This window comes from Halichoerus grypus, chromosome 2 (assembly GCF_964656455.1).
Source record: "Halichoerus grypus chromosome 2, mHalGry1.hap1.1, whole genome shotgun sequence".
Taxonomy (NCBI): domain Eukaryota; kingdom Metazoa; phylum Chordata; class Mammalia; order Carnivora; family Phocidae; genus Halichoerus; species Halichoerus grypus.
Genome location: NC_135713.1, coordinates 164,883,369 through 164,905,983, shown reverse-complemented (window position 1 = coordinate 164,905,983; position 22,615 = coordinate 164,883,369). Strand labels below are relative to the sequence as shown.

At 52.8% G+C, this 22,615-nt stretch overlaps 1 protein-coding gene across 1 annotated transcript in view; it reads left to right on the top strand.

Moving 5' to 3' along the window:
- RPH3AL (rabphilin 3A like (without C2 domains)) overlaps positions 1-21,542 on the top strand; it is a 137,490-nt gene extending 115,948 nt beyond the window's left edge. Inside the window, 5 exon segments of the mRNA XM_078068089.1 lie at positions 16,053-16,166; positions 18,697-18,812; positions 18,814-18,843; positions 19,807-19,839; positions 20,383-21,542. Coding sequence (XP_077924215.1) covers positions 16,053-16,166; positions 18,697-18,812; positions 18,814-18,843; positions 19,807-19,839; positions 20,383-20,430 — 341 coding nt within the window. The 3' untranslated portion in view covers positions 20,431-21,542.
- Positions 21,543-22,615: the final 1,073 nt, after the last annotated feature.

Sequence of the window (22,615 nt, the reverse complement as noted above, 5' to 3'; positions counted from 1 at the left end):
GATCGGGCCCCAAGTCAGGCTCCCTGCTCAGGGGGTGTCTGCTTCTCCCTCTGCCCTTCACCCGGCTCATGCTTTCTCTCTGTCTCTCTCTCTCTCTCTTTAAATCTTTAAAAAAAAAAAAAAAAAAGAATACCCCCATCAGTTGACAGTGTTTTGTAATATTTAAATAATGTAATAAGGCAAGAAAATAATCTGTTGCTATTGGAAAAGAGAAGAAATTATCTTATTTGCAGATAATGTGATTGTATACTAAGAAAACCCAAGAGAGCCTACTAAGACAACCCATTGGGATTAATAAGACAATTTGGGAACGGACAGGATGCAAAGTAAATCGATAGTTCACACACCAAAAAAACCCAATAGTTTTACTCTGTGCTAATTAGAAGGAACAATGGGGAAATTCACTCATAATTGCAGTAAAAATTATAAAATGCCTAGAAGTGAAGTTGAAAGGCAATTATAGGTCCAACTTGAAGAAAATTATAGAACGTTATCACAGGACAAAAAGCAAGAGACAAACAGAGAGGCAGACAAAGATCTTGATCCCTCCGAATTAATAAGTGTAATAATTCCTCTCTGATTTCCCAGTGGAGTTTTTAGGAAGGAACGGATTCAGACATTTCTGTTATCCACTGGATAAACAGAATGTGGCATAATCATGCAGTAATATATTATTCAGCCTTAAAAAAGAATGAACTACTGACATAGGCTACAACATGGATAAATCGTGCACATTCCATGCTAAGTGAAAGATACCAGAGACAAAGGTCACACGATTGTATCACTGAAATTATATGAAATGTTCAGAACAGGCAAATCCATGGGGCACCTGGGTGGCTCAGTCGGTTAAGCATCTGCCTTCAGCTCGGGTCATGACCACAGGGTCCTGGGATCGAGCCCCAAATCAGGCTCCCTGCTCAGCGGGGAGCCTGCTTCTCCCTCTCCCTCTCCCTCTCCCCCTGCTTGTGCTCGCTCGCTCACTCTCTCTCAAATAAATAAATAAAATCTTAAAAAAAAAAAAGAACAGGCAAATCCATGGAGACAGAACGTAGATTCGTGATTGCCAGGGCTGGAGAGTTGGGGGGGGAAGGGGGAAGGATTGCTAATGGGTACAGAGAACATGTGATGAAGATATTCTGGAACTGGATAGTGGCGGTGCTTGCACGACTTACTGAATATACTAAAAACCATGGAATTGTACACTTTCAAAGGGTGAATTTGATGGTATAGGAGTTATATTTCAATTTAACAAAATGTTTTGTTGTTGTTGTTTTTTTAAGAATGGCAAGGTAGTAGCCACCTGACCAAATGTTAAGGCTTACTATAAAGTTACTGTAATCAGTAGAAATAGTATAGTATTTGCACCAGAATAAATATTTATTTATAGGATAAATAAATAGGTAAGTAGAACAGAATGGAGAAATAATAGACCTAAGGATGTATGGAAGCTGAACATAGGTAGTTTTTCAATTCAGTGGGAAAATAACAGGTTTATGTAACAACCGGAATTAGCATAATTGGATTTCCACCCCATTCCATGTGTATTCAGAAACACACTGCAGATAGATTAAAGATCTAAATGTTAGGGCCGCCTGGGTGGCTCAGTCCGTTGATCGTCTGACTCTTGGTTTGGGCACAGGTCATGATCTTAGGGCCGTGAGATAGAGCCCCGTGTTGGGCTCCACACTGGGCATGGAGCCTGCTTAAGATTCTCTTTCCCTCTGCCCCTCCCCACTCCTCCCTCTCTTAAAAAAAAAAAAAAAGAAATCTAAATGTTAAAAATAACACGAAGAATGTATTAGAGAAAGATCCGAAATATTTTTTTCCGCTGTGTTATCTTAAAGAGAGCTGGTGACGCTCCGGCATGTGCAGGACAGGTTGGCTGAGTACCTGGGTTTGCTACTCTCTCCCTCTTCTGGACAGTGGGTGTTGATGTGGGACAAAGATTTGCCTGCAGACCCCTTGGTGAGCCCTCTGCAAGCCTGCTTACAGCAAGTCATTCGTTCTTTCCCCAGGATGGAGTAGGGAACAGTGTGACCTGAGTGGCCCTGGGTCTGACGTGCATGCCTCTGGGAGAGGTCCACCCTCCTACCTGATCAATCTAAATGGGTTGTGTGCTCCATGCCACTTTTCAGTGGTGGATCATTGCTCCAAGTTTATGGCAGCAATGACTAAAGCCAGCTTTTGCACACTCCTGGGTCTCTTTGCTCCCCTGTGAAATAAAAGGTATAAAATGTGGAACCAGTACTATGGGTTCTTGGGTCTTAGTCCCTTTAGAGCTCTGCCCACCTATTCAGCAGACTTCTTTCCTTTGGAGCTGGATTCCCACCCTTGGGCTACGTACAAAGATATTTGCTGGCAGTAGGGGTGGCGGGTACCATATTAATCTGGCATATTTAGATAATAAGATAGTACTTTTTTTGTCATATGCTAGAAAGTTTAGGGAAGGCACCTGCAGCTGTGGTTCAGCAGCTCAGTGATGTCAGGACAGGTGTCTTTATAATTCTTGCTCTTTCCCTCATGGTGACAAGATGGTTGCTGCAGTTCCAGGCATCACTATAAAGAATGGAAGAAAGTTAAAAGGGGAGGCTGAAAAAGCAAGCCTTTAACTTCTGCAGCCTTGCATTATGATAGAAGCAGACAGTGGGGAGGGGGGCTTGTACTGGACACTGGATGAGCCTAATTCCCTATAAGAACTAGAGAGAGAGAGCTAAATTTATCTGACTAAAGTCATTACATCTGGAAATTATTCTCAGATAGGATTTTGTGCTTCTCCAAGGATCCTTAACATGATGGGGCTTCTTCTTTTCTTCAGCCCCCAGTACTCTGACTGGGGGCAACATTGCCCTGGATCTGCTTGATGGTTGGTCTGCCCCAACTTGCCCAGCTGTGGCTGAGGTCCTGAAATTGGGGGCCTGAAGCCCTGAGTCTAGAGTCCATACACTGTTTAAAGGGCTTTCTAGGATGTGTCTACTTTTCTCAGATGGGAGCCAGAGAGCTGGGATTCCTAAAAGACCAACCCCGGCTTGGGAAGGCTTTGCTATGTTAGCCTCTCCCTGGGAGCCTGGGGATGGGCAGGTGGGAGGGGACCCTTGTCTACCCTTCATCACTGCCCTGTGGCCTGGCCGGATTAGGGAGGCCTTTTCATTTTGCCTTCCACCACAGGCCCCATAAAGCCCTACCCACAGGGTACAAATACCCACTTCCTCCCCACTGCGTCTCCTTGGAAAAGGCAGAGGAGCCGTGGTAGGCCAAAAAGCCCCTGGCTGAGGCACAGGCAGGCCTCTAGAGCTCCTGTAGCCGTGGGGCAAGTTCACTTTCCCATCTACATTGAGGCCAGAGTCACCGTCCTTCTGCAGGGCCCTCCCACCCCCACCCCCACCCCCGCCCTCTGGCAGCCCCGTGAGCAGAGCAGGGGCTTCCTAGAAGGATTTGAACAGATTTACACACTGGTTGACTTCAAGGTCTGTTCCAGAAAAGTACTTTCAAGGTTTTGGATTTGTTCCAGTTGGACCGTTTTGAGAAAAATAGAGGGGTTTCATTATCGCTTCCTTGGTTCACTAAATTTTAAACAATTTTTTTTAAAATCCTCAACTACGGTTCTGTTTGCAGTCCAGGGAAAGCAAGCGTAAGGATTGCTTGGGTTGAGCAGTCTGGTTCAGGTCAGTCTACTATGTTTTGCCTTCTGGAATGACCCGTGGCTGGCCCACCTCCTGCCCCTTGCCACTGTGTCCAGTACATTGGGTGCCACACTGGCAGCAGCCAGAGCTCTGTGGCTCACGGTCATTATCTTATCGGATGCTCAGACAGCCCGGGGGGGGGGGGGGCAGCTTCAGGAAGGACGAGGAGTGGGGGAGGCTGTCCTATAGGCTGCAGCCAAGAGGCTTCTGAATCGCAGCCCATTCCTCTCCCCTCTGAGTTCAACATGGAGTAAACCATTGCACTAATCAGCACCATGCACACTGGCTGTCCCCTTTCAGATTTGGCAAGAGGATTTTTGGTTGCCAGGAACAGAGACCACCAAGGCCAGCTCAACTACAGGGGTTGCTGCCAGGCTGCTGAGGAAGGTCTTCCAGAAGCAGGGAAGGAGACAAGGCTTGCGAGACCTGTGGGGTGGAGGAGTATGGCAGCAGATGCTTCTACTTCTCAGGGAACTTTCAGATCAGCTCCATTCCCTGCATCTGTCATGCCCTTCCTCTGGCAGTTCTCAGGACCCCACATCGCAATCGGGGAGGAGGTGATTGGCTCAACCCATTCCTATCCAGGCTTTCCTTTTTGCATCTAGCCTGTATCCCATCAGATAGAATAAATGTCATGGCTAGTTAGGGCTGCTTTTCCTCAAAGCAGGGCTGGGACAGAAAAGGGGAACTTTGTATCTCTTGCTCAGTAGCCACAGAATTGGATGTTTTGTATCTGATATGGTAGTGAGTTCCCTGTCACTGGGAGCATTCAAGCAAAGGCTGACTATTATAGTGAGGATACTATGCTTTAGAAACTGAGGGAAATTCAATATAGACTTGTTCCCGTGTGTCCAGAGTTTACCCCCATATTGTGATCAGGGAGCTGGGGAGATGGGGATTCATGCTATAGCCCAAGATGGAGAAATCCACATGGGCCACGAAAGCTTGGAACCACAGACCTCTGTCTCGTTAGTGCAGAGCTGCAGCCGACAGAGCTAATCAGCAGTTCAGTGGCAGCCGTTTTTCCATCAAACCCATATGCTGTTTCCTGACTTCTTAACGCAGCGTGCTATTTATACCCGTAGATCCATTCATTCTTAATGAGCCACGGTTGTGGATTGTAAAATGTTTTATTTTCATACAGGATTGCTCACTGCCCAGAGCCAGCTGTTGCTATGCCACCTTCCTTCTTTCTCTGTTCCTAAGAAATTAGCGTTTTGGAAGCCCCTCAGAGCGCTCAGCTGCCCTCTCCCACTCCCTACTCACCCCCCAATATGTCCCCAGCCAGACTCTGGACTTGCCATTTCTGTCACGTTGGCCCGGACGTGGCACATGAACTCCCTGCAGCCTTCGGAGCAGCTGGGAGGGTGTGTTATGTGCAGGGGGCCAGGCTGGCGGAGGCTTGGAGAAGGAAGCAGAGGATGGCAGAGCAGGAGGGCTTCCATGTTGCGAAGTGGGATTCCATCTGTCCTCCAATGGTTGGACATTTGCCCGTGTTAGAGGTTGCAACTCGATCTGGCTCAGTGCTTTAAGTTCACCGACAACTTTTTTTTAAATGTGGAGAATTCTTAAAAAGATGGAATTCTGGCTGCTTTTTTGAACATCAGAAAGTCTGCCAATACTGCCCCCTCCCTGGACAAATTAAACAGGCTAAGTAGCAGCTTCCCTCTTCATACTGGGCACACAGTCTCAGGTTTGCCCCAGTCCCCACTCCTCCCTGTTGCCTCTTGCCACTCTGATCGTCACCCTTACAGGGTTATTAAGAAGAAAATGAAATAGTTCTTGTTTCCACATCCCTGTGAAAAGAGCGAGACTAGGGATTAGACCAACAGGAACATCTGTTGCAACAAAAGTGGGCACACTTCTCTGTGGAAATAAATACTCATATCCAGATATATCATGATAAATATATCAAAATAAATATCACGTCCAGCCCACCTCACCCACTGACCCTGCCGGCTGACCAGTGGAAGGCAGAGCCTGACCGTGTCACATCTGTGCCTCTCCACTCCCGATCCTGACCCCAGGCTAGGGAAACTAGTTTTTGGACGTCCTTCTTCTTCTCTGGGCTCTGGTTGCCCCAGGAGTAGGATGGAGATGAGGGGGCCGGGACAGAGTCTGTTCTCTTCCAGCTTTCATATCTTACAGTTCCAAATCCAAAGGAAGGGAACTTTCTGGAGAAATTTCTGGCAGGTGGTGAAGTAGCTCACACATCATACACGGAGGCTGCCCCTGCTGCAGAGACCAGCCTCATCTAAGCACTGGCCCTGCCCGCTGTGCGCGTGCGCACGCAAGCTCGCACGCATGCGCACGCAAGCACGCACGCAGGCGCGCGCAGGAGCCGGGAAGGTTTAGAGAGGAGGGTGGGAGACGCCATCTTCCAAGCGCCTGAGAAGGCGGTGTGGGTCCGTCGCAGTACCTTGGAAGCTGCTGACTCAGGTGTGCATGGGGTAGGTCTGCTGTGCGGGGCTCCCACCAGCCATTTGGGGAACTGAATGGCTGCCTTCTCCGCAGGTGGGGATGGCGCTCATTTGCCGGAGCCCCTGTGGGCCGCACCGGGGCAAACACCCGCCGCCAGTCAGTTGGCAGTCTTCTCGTGTGGCCGCCATTCCTGCACGCCCTGAGGGCCTGGGGACCGTTGGCCTGTAGGTCTGTGCAGGTGAACGAGGCGGCCCCCGTGCCGAGTGGCCAGATAAAATCAGCAAGGATGGTCGCTGCCGAGGCTTGCATGGTTGCTCGCTGCAGGCTGTGCCAGGCGCGGTGCGTTCCGTTTCATGGCGTCCCCTGACGACCCGGGCAGGGTGAGCGGTGTACTCCTGTGGTCCCATGTTAAAGTGGGGCGCCGAGAGGTCGGATAACTTGCGTCATAATCTCCGTGTGGACAGAAAGAGCCCCTTGGCGTTCGGGAAACTGCCCTTTCCCTAAATCTCAGGGAAGTCTTGTGCGGCTGTGTTTTGAAAGAGAAACCCATGCATACTAATTCGTCCTGACCTTCGGAGCCCTTGATGAAGCCAAACGCTAGCCCGATGCCAGTGCGTGGGAAGGGGGAGGGGGGCATCCCCAGAACAGAAGCCTGAAGCTTCAGAGAGCTGTGTCGCCCCCACTGCTGCGCCCCACCCCTGCCCCAGCAGCAGCCCCTCCAGTCCTGGGCATCCTCCTTGGCTTGGGGATTGATTTCCCAAGAGCAGAAGGCCCTCATTAGCCACACCACAGAGCTCAGGGGCATGGCTGTCCGTTCTCATTGGTTTAAGCCCACTGACAGCCTCAGTTGATTGGATGATTCCAGCTGCAAGGCAAGGTGTTGGGCCTCCTTGTCCCCACTCCCACCCCATTTGAGCCAACACCGGGAAGCAGGGTCCAGCCCCCCGAGCCAGCCTCTGGCTTCAGTTAATTGTGTGTGCAGAACACCCAGCAGGAGCCGGGCCAGGGCCGGGCTCCACCCTGTGCCGTGAAGCACACCCTCTCTAGCCGCTCACCCCTCTCACTGTGGAAACCTACAACTCTGTTCTGCCCACTCTAGATTTCTCAGCCTCTAGGGGCCTGGGTGAAGTGAATAAACCCGGGCCCGCCTGCCCTGTCCAACGCCAGTAAAGCTCAAGGAGATAGCAGTGCCACCTCTGCTCAGCTCCGCAGCTCTCTCCTGCGGCCCCCCGTTTGTCATAGGTGAAGGCCGGCCTGGGACATAGGCTGAGCTCACTCCCCACTGCTGGCCCGGGAGCCACAGCAAGGATAGGAGAGTCCGTCTGCCCAGATCTCCATACAGGACAGGGGGGCCAGGCCTCTCCAGCCTCACTTGCCTCTGGGTCCACCTGGGGTTCAGGTAGACCTGGCAGCCCATCCCCCACATCCAGGTTCTGAGCACAGACCCCATGGCCCTGAGCCTCTGCCCAGGTGGGGGAATGGCAGGTATGAACCCAGAAGCCAGGAAGGCTGACCCTGAGGGAATGGGACAGAGAGGCCTGGGAAGGAGAGAGATGCTGAGAGGTAAGACTGGAGAGAGAGAACCTGACCAAAAACAGAAAGAGGAACCAAGAGAAAACCCCAGGAAGACCCAGAACACAAAGGCACACAAGATACACAAGACAGGAAAGAAAGACGAGGGAAGCAAAGGCAAGAGATTTTTTTTAAGTATCAGCAAAAAAAGAGGCACAAAGACACAAAAGATGAAGGCCCAGAGACCCACAGAGACGGAAGGAGAGAGAGAGAGAGAGCTATGAGACGGAAGGAGCGAGAGCTATGGTCAATGACAGAACCAAGGCACATTTTGCATCCCAATAAAGGCAGGAGATATTCACACACTTTGTTTCATCTCTGCTATAAATCAGCAGCAATAACTTGCCAGAGAGAAATAGTGCAGAGCACACCCAAGCATACCTCATCCCCTCAGTGCCTGAGCCTGGAGCCTTTCTTTTGAGCCAGCGGGGCTTTCGGGCCCCAGAGAAGCCCACCACCTGGCCTTTGCCCTTCCTGTTCTCTATCAGGAATGCAAGACACACACTGGCCCCAGAATTTCTATCCCAGCATTTCTGTCTAAATTGTGCCCGTTTTTAAATTCCACCTCTTCCAAGAAGCCCTCCCTGACTTCCCTTCTCCCTGAACATTCTCTGCCTCCCCTTGACAGTATCACGTTCTCTCTGGAGGAAGCTGTTCTTATCTTACATCCATCCACCTCCTGTTCTATCTGGAGCTCCTCCAGCAAGGGCAGGACTACAGGATTTCAATGCTGGCGACCACATCACTATTGATTTGAGGATTCGTCTTCATTATCCAGCGCCTCCTGTCTGTCTGTGAGCCCAAAGGAAGGAGTTAATTAAATCAGTGGTGAAGGAGTGAACAAGCACAGGAAACTCTCCACTCCCCAAACTCTGAATTCCCAACCTGGTCTGTGCTGTCCCTGCTGATGTCCTTGGTGGCCGCCCGAAAGGGAGACCAAAGAAGAAGTCCTCCCTGGGTGCCACATGGTCACCCCGCCCTTCTGAGGTGGTCCTGTGATATCTCCACCTCACCATTGAGGAAATGAAGCTCAGGGCTGTCAGGAGGTTGGCAAGCAAAGGTCACCCAGATCTCCTGACTCCGGGGTCCAGGAAGGAGGGAGGCAGGCTCTGCCCCTCTCGGGCTTCCCAGGATCCATCCCTATGAGGACAGGTTCCCCTGGCCTTGAGGCCACCCATCTCCTTGTTCAGGCCTTGGAAGGAGTTTCCCAAACAAAGGAAGAACCTGTTCCTCTGGTCTGGCCTTCGATTTGAAAGAAGAGCAGGTTCTGTGTGAACAGTGCATCAGCCCCCCCCCCCCACTACTTCCTGCCCAGGGCCCACCCACCCCATATCTGTGACAACCAGCCTCTGACCGCCCCTCCCCCCATCTGTCTCTGGCTCAGGCTGAGGCCACCAGCAGCCTGACTTGTCCCACTTGAGTGTCCTTCAAGGGGGAGGAGGCCATGAGGAGGCGCCTGCTGGGTCCACCCCTTCTGGAGATGGAGCTGGCTTGCCACCCCCTTGCTGACCACCGTCCAGTCGTGCTGTCTCTGTTCACTGCTGTGTCCTCTCCTGGGGAGATTTTCCCAGAAAGCAGGTATTTCCTGAGTGCCTGCTTGACCCAAAGCTCAGTGCTGGGGGCCAAGGAAAGGAACCAGATGCAGATTGAGACAGGGCCCCGCCCTCAAGTGGTTCCTGGGACAGCTGGGGAAATCAAGGCAGGCATTCATAGGAAAAGAAATGCAATGCCTGGCGGTGTCTGAGGGGCCAGAAGAGCTGCCCCAGCAGTCATGGGGAGATCGAGGAAGGGCCTGTCTCCCATCACTCTTTCCTCTGAGGCTGGAGACACTTTTTGGTAGAGGCACAATTTAGATGGGTTCCTGGAGGATGAACTGGAATCGAATTTTTAAAAATATTTACAGGCCTGCATAGCATTTTATTTTTTTAAGATTTTATTTATTTATTTGACAGAGACATAGCGAGAGAAGGAACACAAGCAGGGGGAGTGGGAGAGGGAGAAGGCGGCTTCCCAATGAACAGGGAGCTGGACGCGGGGCTCAATCCCAGGACCCTGGGATCATGACCTGAGCCGAAGGCAGACGCTTAATGACTGAGCCACCCAGGCACCCCTCTGCATAGCATTTTGAACTTGCAGTGCCTTTTGTACTACTTGATCTTATTGCCTTGGGGTTGCTCCTGTCTGTGTTTCACATATGAGCAAATTGAGGCTCGGGAAGATGAAGGTCTCTGCCCAGGAGTGTCCAAGGCAGAGCCAGGGCCAGACCCCGGATGTGGGGAGGGAGCTAGAAGTCTCTCACTCACATTGCAGTGCCTGCCTCTGGTGGGAAAGGCCCGGAGAGAAACCCAGAAAGGGTGTGTTGGGGAGACTGGGGAGGAACTGCTCGCCTGGAGGGGAAGACTCCTGAGGGAGCAGAGCTCAGAGGGGAGGACGAGGCCAGACTGCCGGGTGCCCTGCCTGCTGGGAGGGGAGGAAAGAGCAGAGGTCTCAGCAGGAGCTAGACCTCAGCTCAAATCCCAGCTCAGCCTGCAAATGGCCCCTGAAGCCATCTCGTGCCTCCAGCACAACCTAGGAATCCACGCCCCCCAGAGAAGGCGAGCCAGCCCCTGTGAGGTTGGCCCTGGCACCAAATGCTGTGACCCTAGAAGCCAGCCCTGCACCTCGTGGTGTGGGCCATGAGTTCAGGAGGAGCCCCTCAAGCAAAAAGCTCCTCCCATGTGCCAGACACCATCTGAGTTACCTCGAGGATGCTCACAACAACCCAGAAAAGGATCCAGCAGAGCCAGTGCCCCTTCACCACCCCATACCTCCCCTCTGCGACCACCAAACAGAGCCCCAGACTTGGGAGGCGTCTCAGTGGGATTTCAGGCTGCAGGCCTGGCCCTCTCTGCAGGTGAGACAGCCCTCACCTGTCCCAGTGGGGACAGTTCTGCCACTGCCCTCTGCAGCCTGGTAGGCAGGGTAAGGCTAATTGGGGATGTCTGTGCATTCCCTGGGGCTTTATCATCTTCCCTTTACATTAAAAAAAAATTTATTTTGGTTTTAGTATGCAAAATTTTCCACCATCTGCCTTGCCTTGGCAGAATGTTTGCTGAAAATATCTCTCTTCCTCTCTAATTCCCATCGTTTCTGGGGGCTTTGGAAGCCTCCCAGGCTCACGGGCTGTCCTTGCGCCAGAAGGCGGATGTTGTGGCCCAGAAGTCACATCTCCCCACCTCTCAGCCAGAGAGGGAGCCCGGGCACTCTCCGCTGATGAAACAGAGCCAACCTGAGGTTGAATCCTAGGGTTCAGACCGAGTAGCTGTCCAGGTTGGTCTCTCTGTGTGTGATAAAGCCCTGAGAGATGCCCAGGGTCACAAAGACAGGTGGTGGCAGAGAAGAGCCAGGAGCTAGGTCCCCCCGAATCCCAATGCAGTGCTGTGAGGTCAAGTGGCCAGCATCCTGCCTGTCGCCTGGACCATCCCAGGCAAGGTGTCTTCACAGGACAGCAGCTGCTACATGTGTCCTTTGAGGCAGTCAGGAGAGACTTTCCAAAAGGGAAGACTTCCCCCCACCTTCATGTACCAAAACTCTGAGTTTCCATGGTGACAGTCAAATTGCAAACCCATCTAAGAGTGAGCCAGGGGAAAAAAAAAAGAAAAGCTGGCCTATCCCCAGAGAAGTGGGCATGGCTGGCGCTGGGGCTAGCCGCTGCTGAGGAGGAGAGCTGAGCAGAGTGGGGCAGCCCTTCTGGGGCATGATGGGAAAGTCTCAGGGATGCCAGCTCCCCAAGCAAGGGGTCCCGGGTCTCAGGCCGCTGGGGTGGGGGAGGCGCCCCCTCCTCCCTGCCTCCTGGCAGAGCCCAGGTGAGTCCATTTGGTGACTCCTCCTCCTTGGGAAGATGAGTGGGACAGTCTTCTCCCTAGTGTTTTCCCATCTTCGATCTGCAAAATCAGGCGTGGGCTGAATACAAGCACTCATCACCAAGCCATCCTAGACTGTCTTGGGGGGAATTAGAAAGGAGAAATCAGCCTTCAGACACATAGAGTGTTTTGTTGAGGATGGAAGAGCAAGGGCCAAAAGATTGATGAGCCTCAAAGCTTCTTTAATAGACCTGGAAGATTTACGATCACAGCTGCTGGGCGACAAGAAAGGTGGCAATTGGCAATCGAATGGCAAATTAGCCAAGATGTGGGTTTTATGGTGACAGTCGGAGGGGGGGAAGAAGAAAAACTTCTTCCGTTGCTGCCGGAGGAATGTGTGGGTAAATGGTGTTTGCCCTGGGTCCTGCCCAGGGACATTCTCAGCAGGGTCTTCTTGGTGTGTTTCTTCCCCACTGACAGTAAATGCCAAGGCCAGGCGTGGACACTGCCGGCTTCTTTCTTTCAAGTAGAGCTTATTACAGTGGATTAGAATGGGATTGGGTTTGCACTACAAAGACCTCTAAGCTGAGGCCTGGCCCCAGCTCAGAGTCACAGACACAATGAGCAGGGATGCTCGGGCAAGGGAGGGAGGCACAGGCCAAGGGGATGAGTCTTGTCGGTTGGCTGGTTCTCTGCCCTGTGACACCTTTGTGAGCTCAGTTGTCATCTGGAACTGTTCCCCCTTTCTGTGGCTGTGGGCATTTGGGGTCTGTAAAAACACCTTTGTGAGCTCAGTTGTCATCTGGAACTGTTCCCCCTTTCTATGGCTGTGGGCATTTGGGGTCTGTAAAAGGAGATAAAGAACAAGTCAACCGCCTAAGTTGCCTAACTCGGGGAGGGCTTATTTTTTTCTAGAACTTGCACAACCTAGGCACGTGGGGACTAGACAGCATGGTGCCAGAACTTGGCCTCCAAGTTTGGGACGCTTGGGACAAGACCTGCTCCTCACAACAAAAGCTGTTCTCCCGGTGCAACATGGCACAGTCTTCTTGCAATTTAAGGTCACTCTGGGACCTGCGTGACCCAACGTTGCGCATGGTGACAGATGACGGGCCAGAGAGGAGGGGGAAGGAGCAGGATAAACGAGCTTTTGCCACCGTAACCTGAGTCCCCGGGACACCCTCTCCCATCGGCTCCTTTGGAGCACTTGGTATTTTGCAGCCTTGGTCACCTGCACGGTAGCGCCCAAGGACACAGGCATTGTTTCAACCCTGGGGAGCTGCCTGTCCCCCACCCCCACTCCCCCTGCCCTAGCCCCAGGCCACCTCCCCTCTGGCCCCAGAATTATGAAGATCCTGCATATCGAAGGAAGAAGGAAGACTGAACATAGGGGAGACGAAAGAATGACTACATTATGCATAAGCATCTCTGCTGGAGACGTGGGGAAGCCAGTTGGAGATCAATCCCAGCTCCCCTCAGGGACTCTGTTCTGCTTAACAGGCTGCCAGACCCCCTGCTATGGGGGTGCACCACCCTCCCTGATTTCTTTGCAGCTGCCCCAGGGGAGACCTGGGGAGCTGCTCGCCGCCTCCTGCCCACCTCCCACTCCCTTTGTCGGGGACCCCCAGGATTGGTGCTTAGTCACCAAGTGAGTCAAAAATACGTAAATGCTTATAAAACCAACACCCGTGAGGTCCAGTCAGTTGACTCATGATCAAAGAAACCCCGTCTGGGACCTGCAAAGCAATTGCAAAATAAATCAGGCCTTTGCACTTTTCAGATACTATGAAGGGGCATATGGACCTGAGCCCCTCTGAATCCCCAGCTCCTATTGATTCTACATCACAAAAGCCCACAAAGCCAAAGCAGAACTCTTTCGGGAAGGCCAGGAGGAAAAGAGAGCAGAAAAGGCAAAATCCTTGAGCAGCTAGAGGAAGGAAAAGCTGGGAACAATCACGTTAACATCACTGTCGCCCCACCCATGTGGGTCAGGCTGTGCAGGAGAAGCGTGCCAGCCTCATTCGTGGTGCACTTTGGCCCCTGCCCCCCAGGAGCCCCGCAGTTTGCTGGGGGAAGGGCACACACACACACACTCTGAAAGCAGAGAGTGGCTGTAGCAGAATGCATAGGGCATCAGCCAGCCAGGTGCAGGTGATAGGGAAGGCTCCCTGGAGGAGATGTCCAAAAGGAGCCAGGAGAGGGGCACCTGGCTAGCTCAGTCAGTACAGCGTGCAGCTCTTGACCTCGGGGTTGAGTTCAAGCCCCACACTGGGTGTAGAGATTACTAAAAAAATAAATCAATAAACAAAAAGCCAGGAGAAGAGCCATGGCAGGGCATTCTGGGCAGTAGGAAGTGAGTTGCTGGAGGAGATACTGACCAGCAGTTTGGTAAGAACCCAGCCGTGTGGAGAAGCCTGGGTAAGATTGTGCAGGATGGAGGCGCCTGGGTGGCTCAGTGGGTTCAGCGTCTGTCTGCCTTCTGCTCAGGTCATGATCTCAGGGTCCTGGGATCAAGACTCCTTGCTCAGCGGGGAATCTCCCTCTCCCTCTCCCTCTGCCGCTCCCAAGCTTGTGCTCGCGCCCTCTCAAATAAATAAAGGGTAGGCTAGGATTTTCGTGTTAGCTGGAGCATTCCCCTCTGCGCAGTGAGAGGTGCCCACAGGTGGGGCCCAGGTGGGAAGCTATTGAAGGAGTCCAGCCTGGAGACACAGGTCTTGAGCTAAGCAGGGGCTGCGACCATGGTGAGGAGGCAACCGATTGGAGAACCACTTAGGAGGCAAAGCTGGCGGGATGTGGGGCTGAGGGAGAGAGAAGAGCCAAGCTGTCATCAGGGCTTCTTCCCCAAGTGCCCTGTGTGGTACCAGACATTCTGCTATGGAAGCATGGGGTGGAGAATCTCCTAGAGCTGGAACGGATGGCCAGCTCCATCCCTCCGGTTGCCAAGTTCTGTGACCTGTGACTCCCTTTGCTGAAAGGTGACACAGGCTGAAGGCACAAAGGCTTTCCAGAAGGCCCTAGATTCAGGTAGAAGCTCCATGGCCTGGGTCCTGCCCCTGTTGCTCCTGTACCCCAGTGGATTTCCCTACCTGACCAGACTCTCCTTCCTGCAGGGCTCCGACGCTGGCTCCGGATCCTCCTCTGCACACTGCTCCACGAGGGGCCTGGCCCATCACTTGAAGCCTCTTAGCTTAGCCACCCTTGGCATAGATTGATTGGATTTCCGATCTCGTCTGCCACCCCATGGGTCCCTGGGGCACGGGGCTGATGGGTAGTAGTGCTGTCTGGGCGGCTGGCCCCATGCCGGGCAGAGTGCCCAACTGCTCCTGCCCTCCCTCCGGACCCGGCACTTTGCAGTCCCCGGCAAGGCACACGGACGCACACCCCATCCACCGAGTCAGTCCCCTGTGAGAGCTGCTTACCCGTGATCCCAGACCTTGCTGTGCTATTGTACTTGGTATTAGAGTGACATCACTTAATTAAATGTTACGTAAACGGATGAAAAGAGCCAGGAAGGACAGAGTTGTTTTCATTAAAACCAGGACTTCCGAAAGTCTTGAGAGAAGCTACTTGCTTAAAAAAGCTATTGAATCAGGTGTGGGCAGGACAACTGTAAAAAGCAGGAGAAAGAAATGGAAAAGCAGAGAAGGATCCTCCACTCATCCCACTTTGCTTGCGTCTCTAAGCTGTGCTCCAGTTTAGAGACCCTGCCCCTGGGGATCACAGACACGGCAATATGGACGCAGCTTAGACATGAAAGACCCTGTGGGCCTGATCTCAAGCAACACCCAAGCCCTCCATGAAAACATGGGTGAATGGATGTACATTTCTATGCTGACAGTTAAAACAGAATGTTTAATCTATGAATATATCCTGTGTTATGACTCCCACTGTTGACCCACCAGCCAAATATAGGTCCCATTTAGTCCAGAAAGGTTTCTACCACAGCGGGTGTTCACCGGGAGAGCTCCCTATCCTCCCCTCTCCTGGGACTCCAACCCCATCAGCCTGGCTCCCATCTGCGTTCACAAGGCTCCACTGCACATGACTGGATGAACTGGGATGAGCGCCCAGGCCTGCCGGCTCCCAGTTCGTTTCTTCCAGTAAAATCAGAGTGGTTGCAGACACGGGGTGTAGAGCCAGTCTGCCGGGGTGGGTACCCCCCAGCCCTCCCACTTACCACCTCGGGCAAGTGCCTTGGCTTCCTCACCTGTAAAATGAGCGCAACCCTGTCAGCCAGGGTTGTTCTGAAGCTTCAGCGAGCTAGCATATGTCAAGTGCCTGGAGTGCTTTATAAGGGTTGGCGAGGACCGGAAATTTTGTACCTGTGATGTTGTGCCTTGTTCCAAGGTAAAACAGCATTGCCTCGCACCCGGAGCATTGCCAGGTGCCAGCCTCAGAGCAGCTGTCCTGCACCCAAGGGGATAATCAGCCGCTTTGTCCAGGCAGAGGGGAGGCCTGCCCCAGCCCCTCTATCCCACATGCCTGCTGGTAGTGACCAGTAGGGGTAACCTCCTGTGCTGGTGTCTGTTCTTTCCAGTGGTTTCCAGTGACAGTGACAGTGACTCGGATCTCAGCTCCTCTAGCCTGGAGGACAGGCTTCTTCTGACGAGGGTCAGGGAGCCCAAAGGTGCCAAGCCCTACGGGGAGGCAGGTAAGCAGAGCAAGGATGCTGCTTGTTCCCGAAGGGCCCCCCACCCCCACCCCGTGCAGATGGCGTGGCTGCTTCCTCCAATCGTGGCTCCCCAGCTGGTGTTGACGGGAGGGGGAGGGGTGCTAAGCATTAGCACCACTGCAGAGTGGGACAGAAAGGAGGCCCAGATGGATGTGCAGGGGTGGAGGGGGGAGGGCAGATCTAGCACACCTGCCTGCACACCTGGAATTCCTCCTGAGGCTCCCTGTGAGCATCCCCTGGATGAGATTTTGTCTCGTGAATGATGAGACCTGTGAACATCAGGTAGGAAGTTCTTGGGCTTGCTCAGCTCTTCTGTGAAACCATGGTGGGGCCCTGAATACATACCTTGACCTCTTGGGCCTCTGTTTCCCTCTATTTAGCACAGATGGGATGGAGCAGGTGGTCCCCAAAGTGTCTTAGAGTTTGAGCTCTCCTCTGTGACCTTGTCTTATGAATGAGAGTTAACAGGACCTGGAGGCTGGTGCAGAGAAGGCCTGGGGGCACATTTTTCTTTCCTTTAAACACACAAAGGGCCTTCCTGGGAAAAGGACCAAATCATTCAGAGTTACTCCAGAGGTTAGAACTGGGGTATTTGAAAAACATTTCAGGGAGGCTGATTTTAGTGCATAAGCAGAGAGCTTTATAATAACTATCCCGGACTGGAAGGACATACCTCGGGGTGCTGTTCTGGGACCGAGGTGGGGTGATCTGCCGGAGCTGACAACGGAAGGAATTCCCGGTGGGGATGGCAGTTCAGGCTAGATCAGAGATGGCAAATGCCTGGCACACGTACTTCCGCTCCCACTCCTGTACCCGTGGCAGACATTACAAGCTGATCGCAGTACTCTCCCACAGAGCCTTACGTGGCCTCAGAATCCTCTTCAGCACAGTTTCCCAAGTGGTCAGTATCAGTAGGTGGAGACCACGCAGGACATGACACGGGTTTCTGGACTAGATGATCTGTTAGGCCTCTCAGCCTAAGGATTCTTAGAAAAGTATAAAGGAAACTCACCTGCCTGCCTTGGTTTCCAGGGCAGGTTTTACATGCCCCCCTGCCCCCCACAGAGCTCTTGAACCCTCCCTCACACCAGCTCTCAGCTATGACCAGGGGGGTGTGGGAGATAGGAAAAGATGGAGCCAGTATTTCAGGCCCCGCCTCTGCACTCTCGGCTCAGCTCGGCTCAGCTCGGCTCGGTAACAGCTATACCTGAGGAAAGATTCCTTAGTTAGTAAAGGCAGCAATTAATAACCCCATTGGGAGGGTGCCTGAGGGGCTCAGTTGGTTAAGCGTCTGCCTTCGGCTCAGGTCATGATCCTGGAGTCCCGGGATCGAGTCCGCATTGGGCTCCCTGCTGGGCGGGGAGTCTGCTTCCCCTTCTCACCCTCCCCCCTTTCATGTGCTCTCTCTCTTTCTCTCATTCTCTCTCTCTCAAATAAATAACTAAAATCTTTTAAAATTACCCCATGGGGGGGCACCTGGGGGCTCAGTCAATTGGGCATCTGCCTTTGGCTCATGATCTCAGGCTCCTGGGATCGAGCCCCTTGTCAGGCTCCGTGCTCACTGGGGAGTCGGCTTCTCCCTCTCCCTCCACCCCTCCCCCCTACACTCGTGCTCTCTCTCACTTACTCGTGCTCTCTCTCTCAAATAAATAAAATCTTAAAAAAAAATACATTGGGGCACCTGGCTGGCTCAGTCCGTAGAGCATGTGACTCCTGATCTCAGGGTCAAGTTCAAGCCCCACATTGGTGTAGAGACTACCTAAATAAACAAACATTTTAAAAAATTTCATTGGGTTAATGGAGATATACACCCTTCTCCCTCATTCTATGAAGGCAGGAAAAACTCCTCGTTGCTGGTTTTCATGTTGGTGACTTGTTCTTAACTGACTTGAAGGCCTATGCAGTGACCTTCATATATCCTGGACCAATGAGCATTGCTCAGAGGGTAGGATCTCTTGAGAACATGGCAGCCATGTGGGGGCAGCAGGTAAGGGGCTCTGAGCAGACAATCCCGTAGATACCTACTACAGTTCCAAGTGAGAAGATTTTATTTTCTTATCTGTTTTTTTTTTTCAATTTATTGATTTATTTATTTTTAGATTTCATTTATTTATTTGACAGAGAGAGACACAGCGAGAGAGGGAACGCAAGCAGGGGGAGTGGGGGAGGGAGAAGCAGGCTTCCCGCAGAGCAGGAAGCCCGATGCGGGGCTCGATCCCAGGACCCCTGGATCATGACCTGAGCCGAAGGCAGACGCTTAATGACTGAGCCACCCAGGCGCCCCACTATCTGTTTATTTTTAAGTAGACCATGCTCAGCGTGGAGCCCAACACGAGGCTCGAACTCAAGACCGTGAGATCGAGACCTGAGCTGAGATCAAGAGTCAGACGCTCAACTGAGCCACCCAGTCGCCCCCCAAATGAGAAGATTTTAGATCAGCTCCTTATCAGGCTGAGATCATCCCTGTCTCAGTTCAAGGTCCAAAGAGCCCACACGTGGTCTCTTGCAGGTGGCAGCATGGAGTCCCCCAAGATGGGCCCCACCCGCCGGCCCAGGCACCTCTTGGGGAGCCAGAACAGCCTGGCCAGCGAGACCAGGACCAGCTCTGCAGACCCACAGCCGGGCACCCCACCCTGGCAAGACCCAAAGAGCCCAGGTGAGTACCAAGCTGCCCTTCTAACCCATCCACCTCTCCCTCTTCTGCTTCCCCATGGTCCTCTTCCCTCACTCAATCCGCCCAAACTGGAGAGTGCTAGTGATGTTTGCAATTCTGTTTACTGAGTGCTGTGCCGGGCACTGGGGGATCCGACGTGAGCCAGACCCCACCCTTGCCTGCAATGAATAGAGAGAGGGACCCCAGATAATCATGGGAACCACCCCATCCATTCTTAGTACTCATAATGATGGTTCTTACCAACCTCTGCTTTGTGAAACGTGTCATCTTTCAAAGCATTTCCCCATCTCCAGTAGCCTTAGTAACTCCTGTTTCAAGAGTACCTACTGCGCCAGGCCACCCAGTCCTCACCAAACCCAACTGTGTGCTCAGCCCGAGCAGGTAGGAGACAGTCCTTGGCCTTCAGAAAGGTCACCTACCTACCACCACCTACCATGTGGCTGAAGAAGCCGCATCAACTCACCCAGAACAGCCCAGACCTGAGTCAGCGGGAGAATCCAGGACCACTGCAGCTGGCTGCATGGAGCCTCGCCTGCCCTCGCACCTCTGAGGGCCACCTGCGTTCTATTGGAGCAGTAGATGGGAGGCTTCTTATCCCCTTTTGATGGGTGTGGAAACCAAGGGCAAGAACCCAAGCTCCACCCTGCTGTGCCCACTGTCCCTACCTGGCCAACTTGGGAGCATCATGCTATGGGGGTGGGCAGGGTGAAGGACCTCAGTTCTGCCCCCAGTCTCCTTCAAGAAAGAAGCCCCAGCTGGACTTGGCATCTCTGGGCCAGGGCCCGTGGGCATGCGGTGCATGCATGGATCAGCACAGTAGCTGACCCCCACCCCCCACCGGTAGGCTGTGTGTGCTGGCAGCCCCCCCACGGGGAAGCCTTGTGGGAGCTCTCACCCACTCCTTGTCTTCCCTCCTCCCCTTTCTCCTGCCTCGATGGTGCCAAGAAGCTGCAGGGCAGAGCATTTGAGAGGCCACGGGTGAGCAGGGCTCTGGGAGAGGGAGGCCCTGTGGCCGTGTATGTGGAGTGGATCCTCTCCCCCACTTCTGGCCTCCTGAAATCCCCCTCAGGGGACAGATTGGAATCAACCATGTTTTAATCCCAGCCCTGCCACCCACAGACATGTGAACTTGGGCAAACCATCAGATTCAACCATATGAAATTGCCTTTTTATAGATCAAAGTAGTCAGATATTGGCATCAATATGACTCAACCTAATATTTGATCTCTCTGCACCCAGTTCCATTATTGCTAAAGTGGGGACCACACTGTGTTCCTTGTGGGTTGGGGGGAGGGTGAAGTGCAACATTCTTGTGGAGTGCCTACCCTAAGTAGGTCTTCGGCAAATATCCGGTAACGGGAGAGGCCATGTGGCCCAGTGCATAGAAGGGGTCCCAGGGCTTATAAAACAAGCTGAGGGAAGTTTTCTATTCCCACACCATTCCCAAAGTTCAGGCTGTCGCTGGGGAGGGACCCCGCCTCTGCTCACCTTATAGTGGCCTTTTTTTTCTATCCCCTAAAGGCAAAAGGCACACCTGGGCAATTCCCCGCTGCTGACACGGCCTCCTAAGGCCCCGTTTGCCTGCCCTGGCAGAGACACGTTTGGTGCATGGAGCAGACTTTCCAGTGGAAGAGTTTGAGAGAGAAAGAAAACTGGGAGGGTCTGGTGAGCAAGCAGTCTGGAGCCCTCAGCTGGTTGGACGTGACCTCTGACTCAACAAACCAGTGTTTGGGGGGCTGAGTTTCCTTCCCCCCACTCAGTGCCTTTCTGCCCCTTCTCTCCTGGGAGCCCTCCCCCCACCCCCCACCACAGCCATCCCACTCAGCCATGACCTTTATTTATTGTCCTTCCCCCGCACCCTCCCCCAGTCTACCTCCATGTTCATTTTAAGTTTGCTCTTGTCTTGGGTTGGGCCAGAAAGGCCTGCAGACCCACCTTATGGGGCCCTCCCATATGCACTGCAGTTTTGGAGGGCACTGGGCTGGGCTTTCTCCATATTTGGATTAATGGAAGAAGAACCCAACCCTGAACATTGCCCTTCAAAGCTGAGCTTGGCCCCTAGAGATAAGCAGTGGGTCCTAGAATGTGCGGGATGAGTAGCTCGCCCACCCTTCCCTCTGCCGAGGGCTCTGGAAGCCGGAGCAGCATCCTCCCCTTGCTCGAGACTGGCTCAGGAGCTGTTGTCAAAACCTGGCCCTTGCTTGGGTTTCTTGGAACCCCTGTGACAGCCTCCCCAGGTTCTGCTCAGCCTCTCCCCAGCTTATGGAGCCAGGAGGGGCTCTGGTGGATACCGTGAATTCACTCATTGAAGAGCAGCGTTCAGCTGTGTCCCCAGCTGGGGTGCAAGGCTCCCCTAAGCCTTTAATTCACTTCTCTTCAGCAAGTTCGGTTTGGCATGAAAAATAATTCAGAGTGTGAGCAGATGCTTCTGGAAAACCCTTCCCTGAAGACAGAGATAGAGTGTGTGTGTGTGTGTGTGTATTAGTGTCCACATCTGTCCATCCTGCCACTCTCCCACTGCCCCTCACACCTGGTCCTGGAAGGGCCTTCTCTCTGGGCTCTCAGGCCCCCACCATTAGGGTTTTTGCCCTTGCCACTGGCAGATGGTAAAAAGACTGACTGTTTCCCTGTGATAAGTTATGCTTCAGAATTGTAACAATAAAGATTAGAATTTGCATTGAGCCAGTGTGTTGATCCAAAGACCACAGTCACTTGTGTTTCTGAGATGCATCGATAGAGAAATGGATGGAAAAGAATGCGGTCTGTTGATCGCGGGAGCACTCCCTAAGCCATGGTGAAAGGAATGAGCTCGATCTCTGTGTGGTAGAACTCACAAACCTCATGTTAAATGGAAAAACAAGGCCATTTATGCTTAGAAAAAAATTTAAGTATACATGCAAATAATCAATGAATTGTACGAACATCTGTGCACAGGTGTGAAAATGCTTGTAAAATGGACAGGGACTTGTGGTTCAATACAGTGGACTGGACACATTTGTATTTCCTCTGCCCCCCCCAAGCCCCTTTAGGATGACCTAAAAGAATGAAATGGCATAAGTTACAAAGCCATAGAGGAGAGGAGAGGGATGGCAGCAAAGAGGGAGGGATGGCGGCGGAGAGGAGAGGGATGGCGGCAGAGAGGAGAGGTCTGGAAACTTTGGGAGACGGAAGAGTATACCTCGTTCAGTGTCAGCTTCCCTAGCTTCCCAAAATGTCTCCAAGGGAGAAAGCCAGCCATGAACAAGCCCATTTGCTTTGCAGAATCCACCAAATTCTCAGAACTTGGAGGGGCCAGGTGTCCCTAAGATGGAAGTTAGGATGGGTATGAAAATAGTATTGGTGGGTGGGAAGAAGTTAGATCCCCAGGTCCCTCCTCGCAGCCCACACGGCCCTTCCCTGACCCTGGTAGACCCTAGTAGACCCAGGTTTACTGCTGGCCAAGGGTGAACTAGAAGGATTTGGTACTGGGGACCCCAAGCCCAGCCAAAGGCTGGAGTAAGGCAGTGGTTAATGGAGAGACCCTCTGCCCCCTCCCTGGCTAACAGCTGGCTTATTCTCCATCCACCTGCCCCCGAGGCAAGATGTTATTCAGCCTGTCACTGGGGAACTGACTGAAGAGAGAAGACTGAGAGATCCTAAGGTTGGCGATTCCCCCTTCTCTGCCCGGTCTCCCCCCCCGCCCCCCGCCATGAGGCCCTCCCCCCCGCCCCCCGTCCACAAGCCCTGCCCGCATGTACTATTTCTGGTAGCTTGG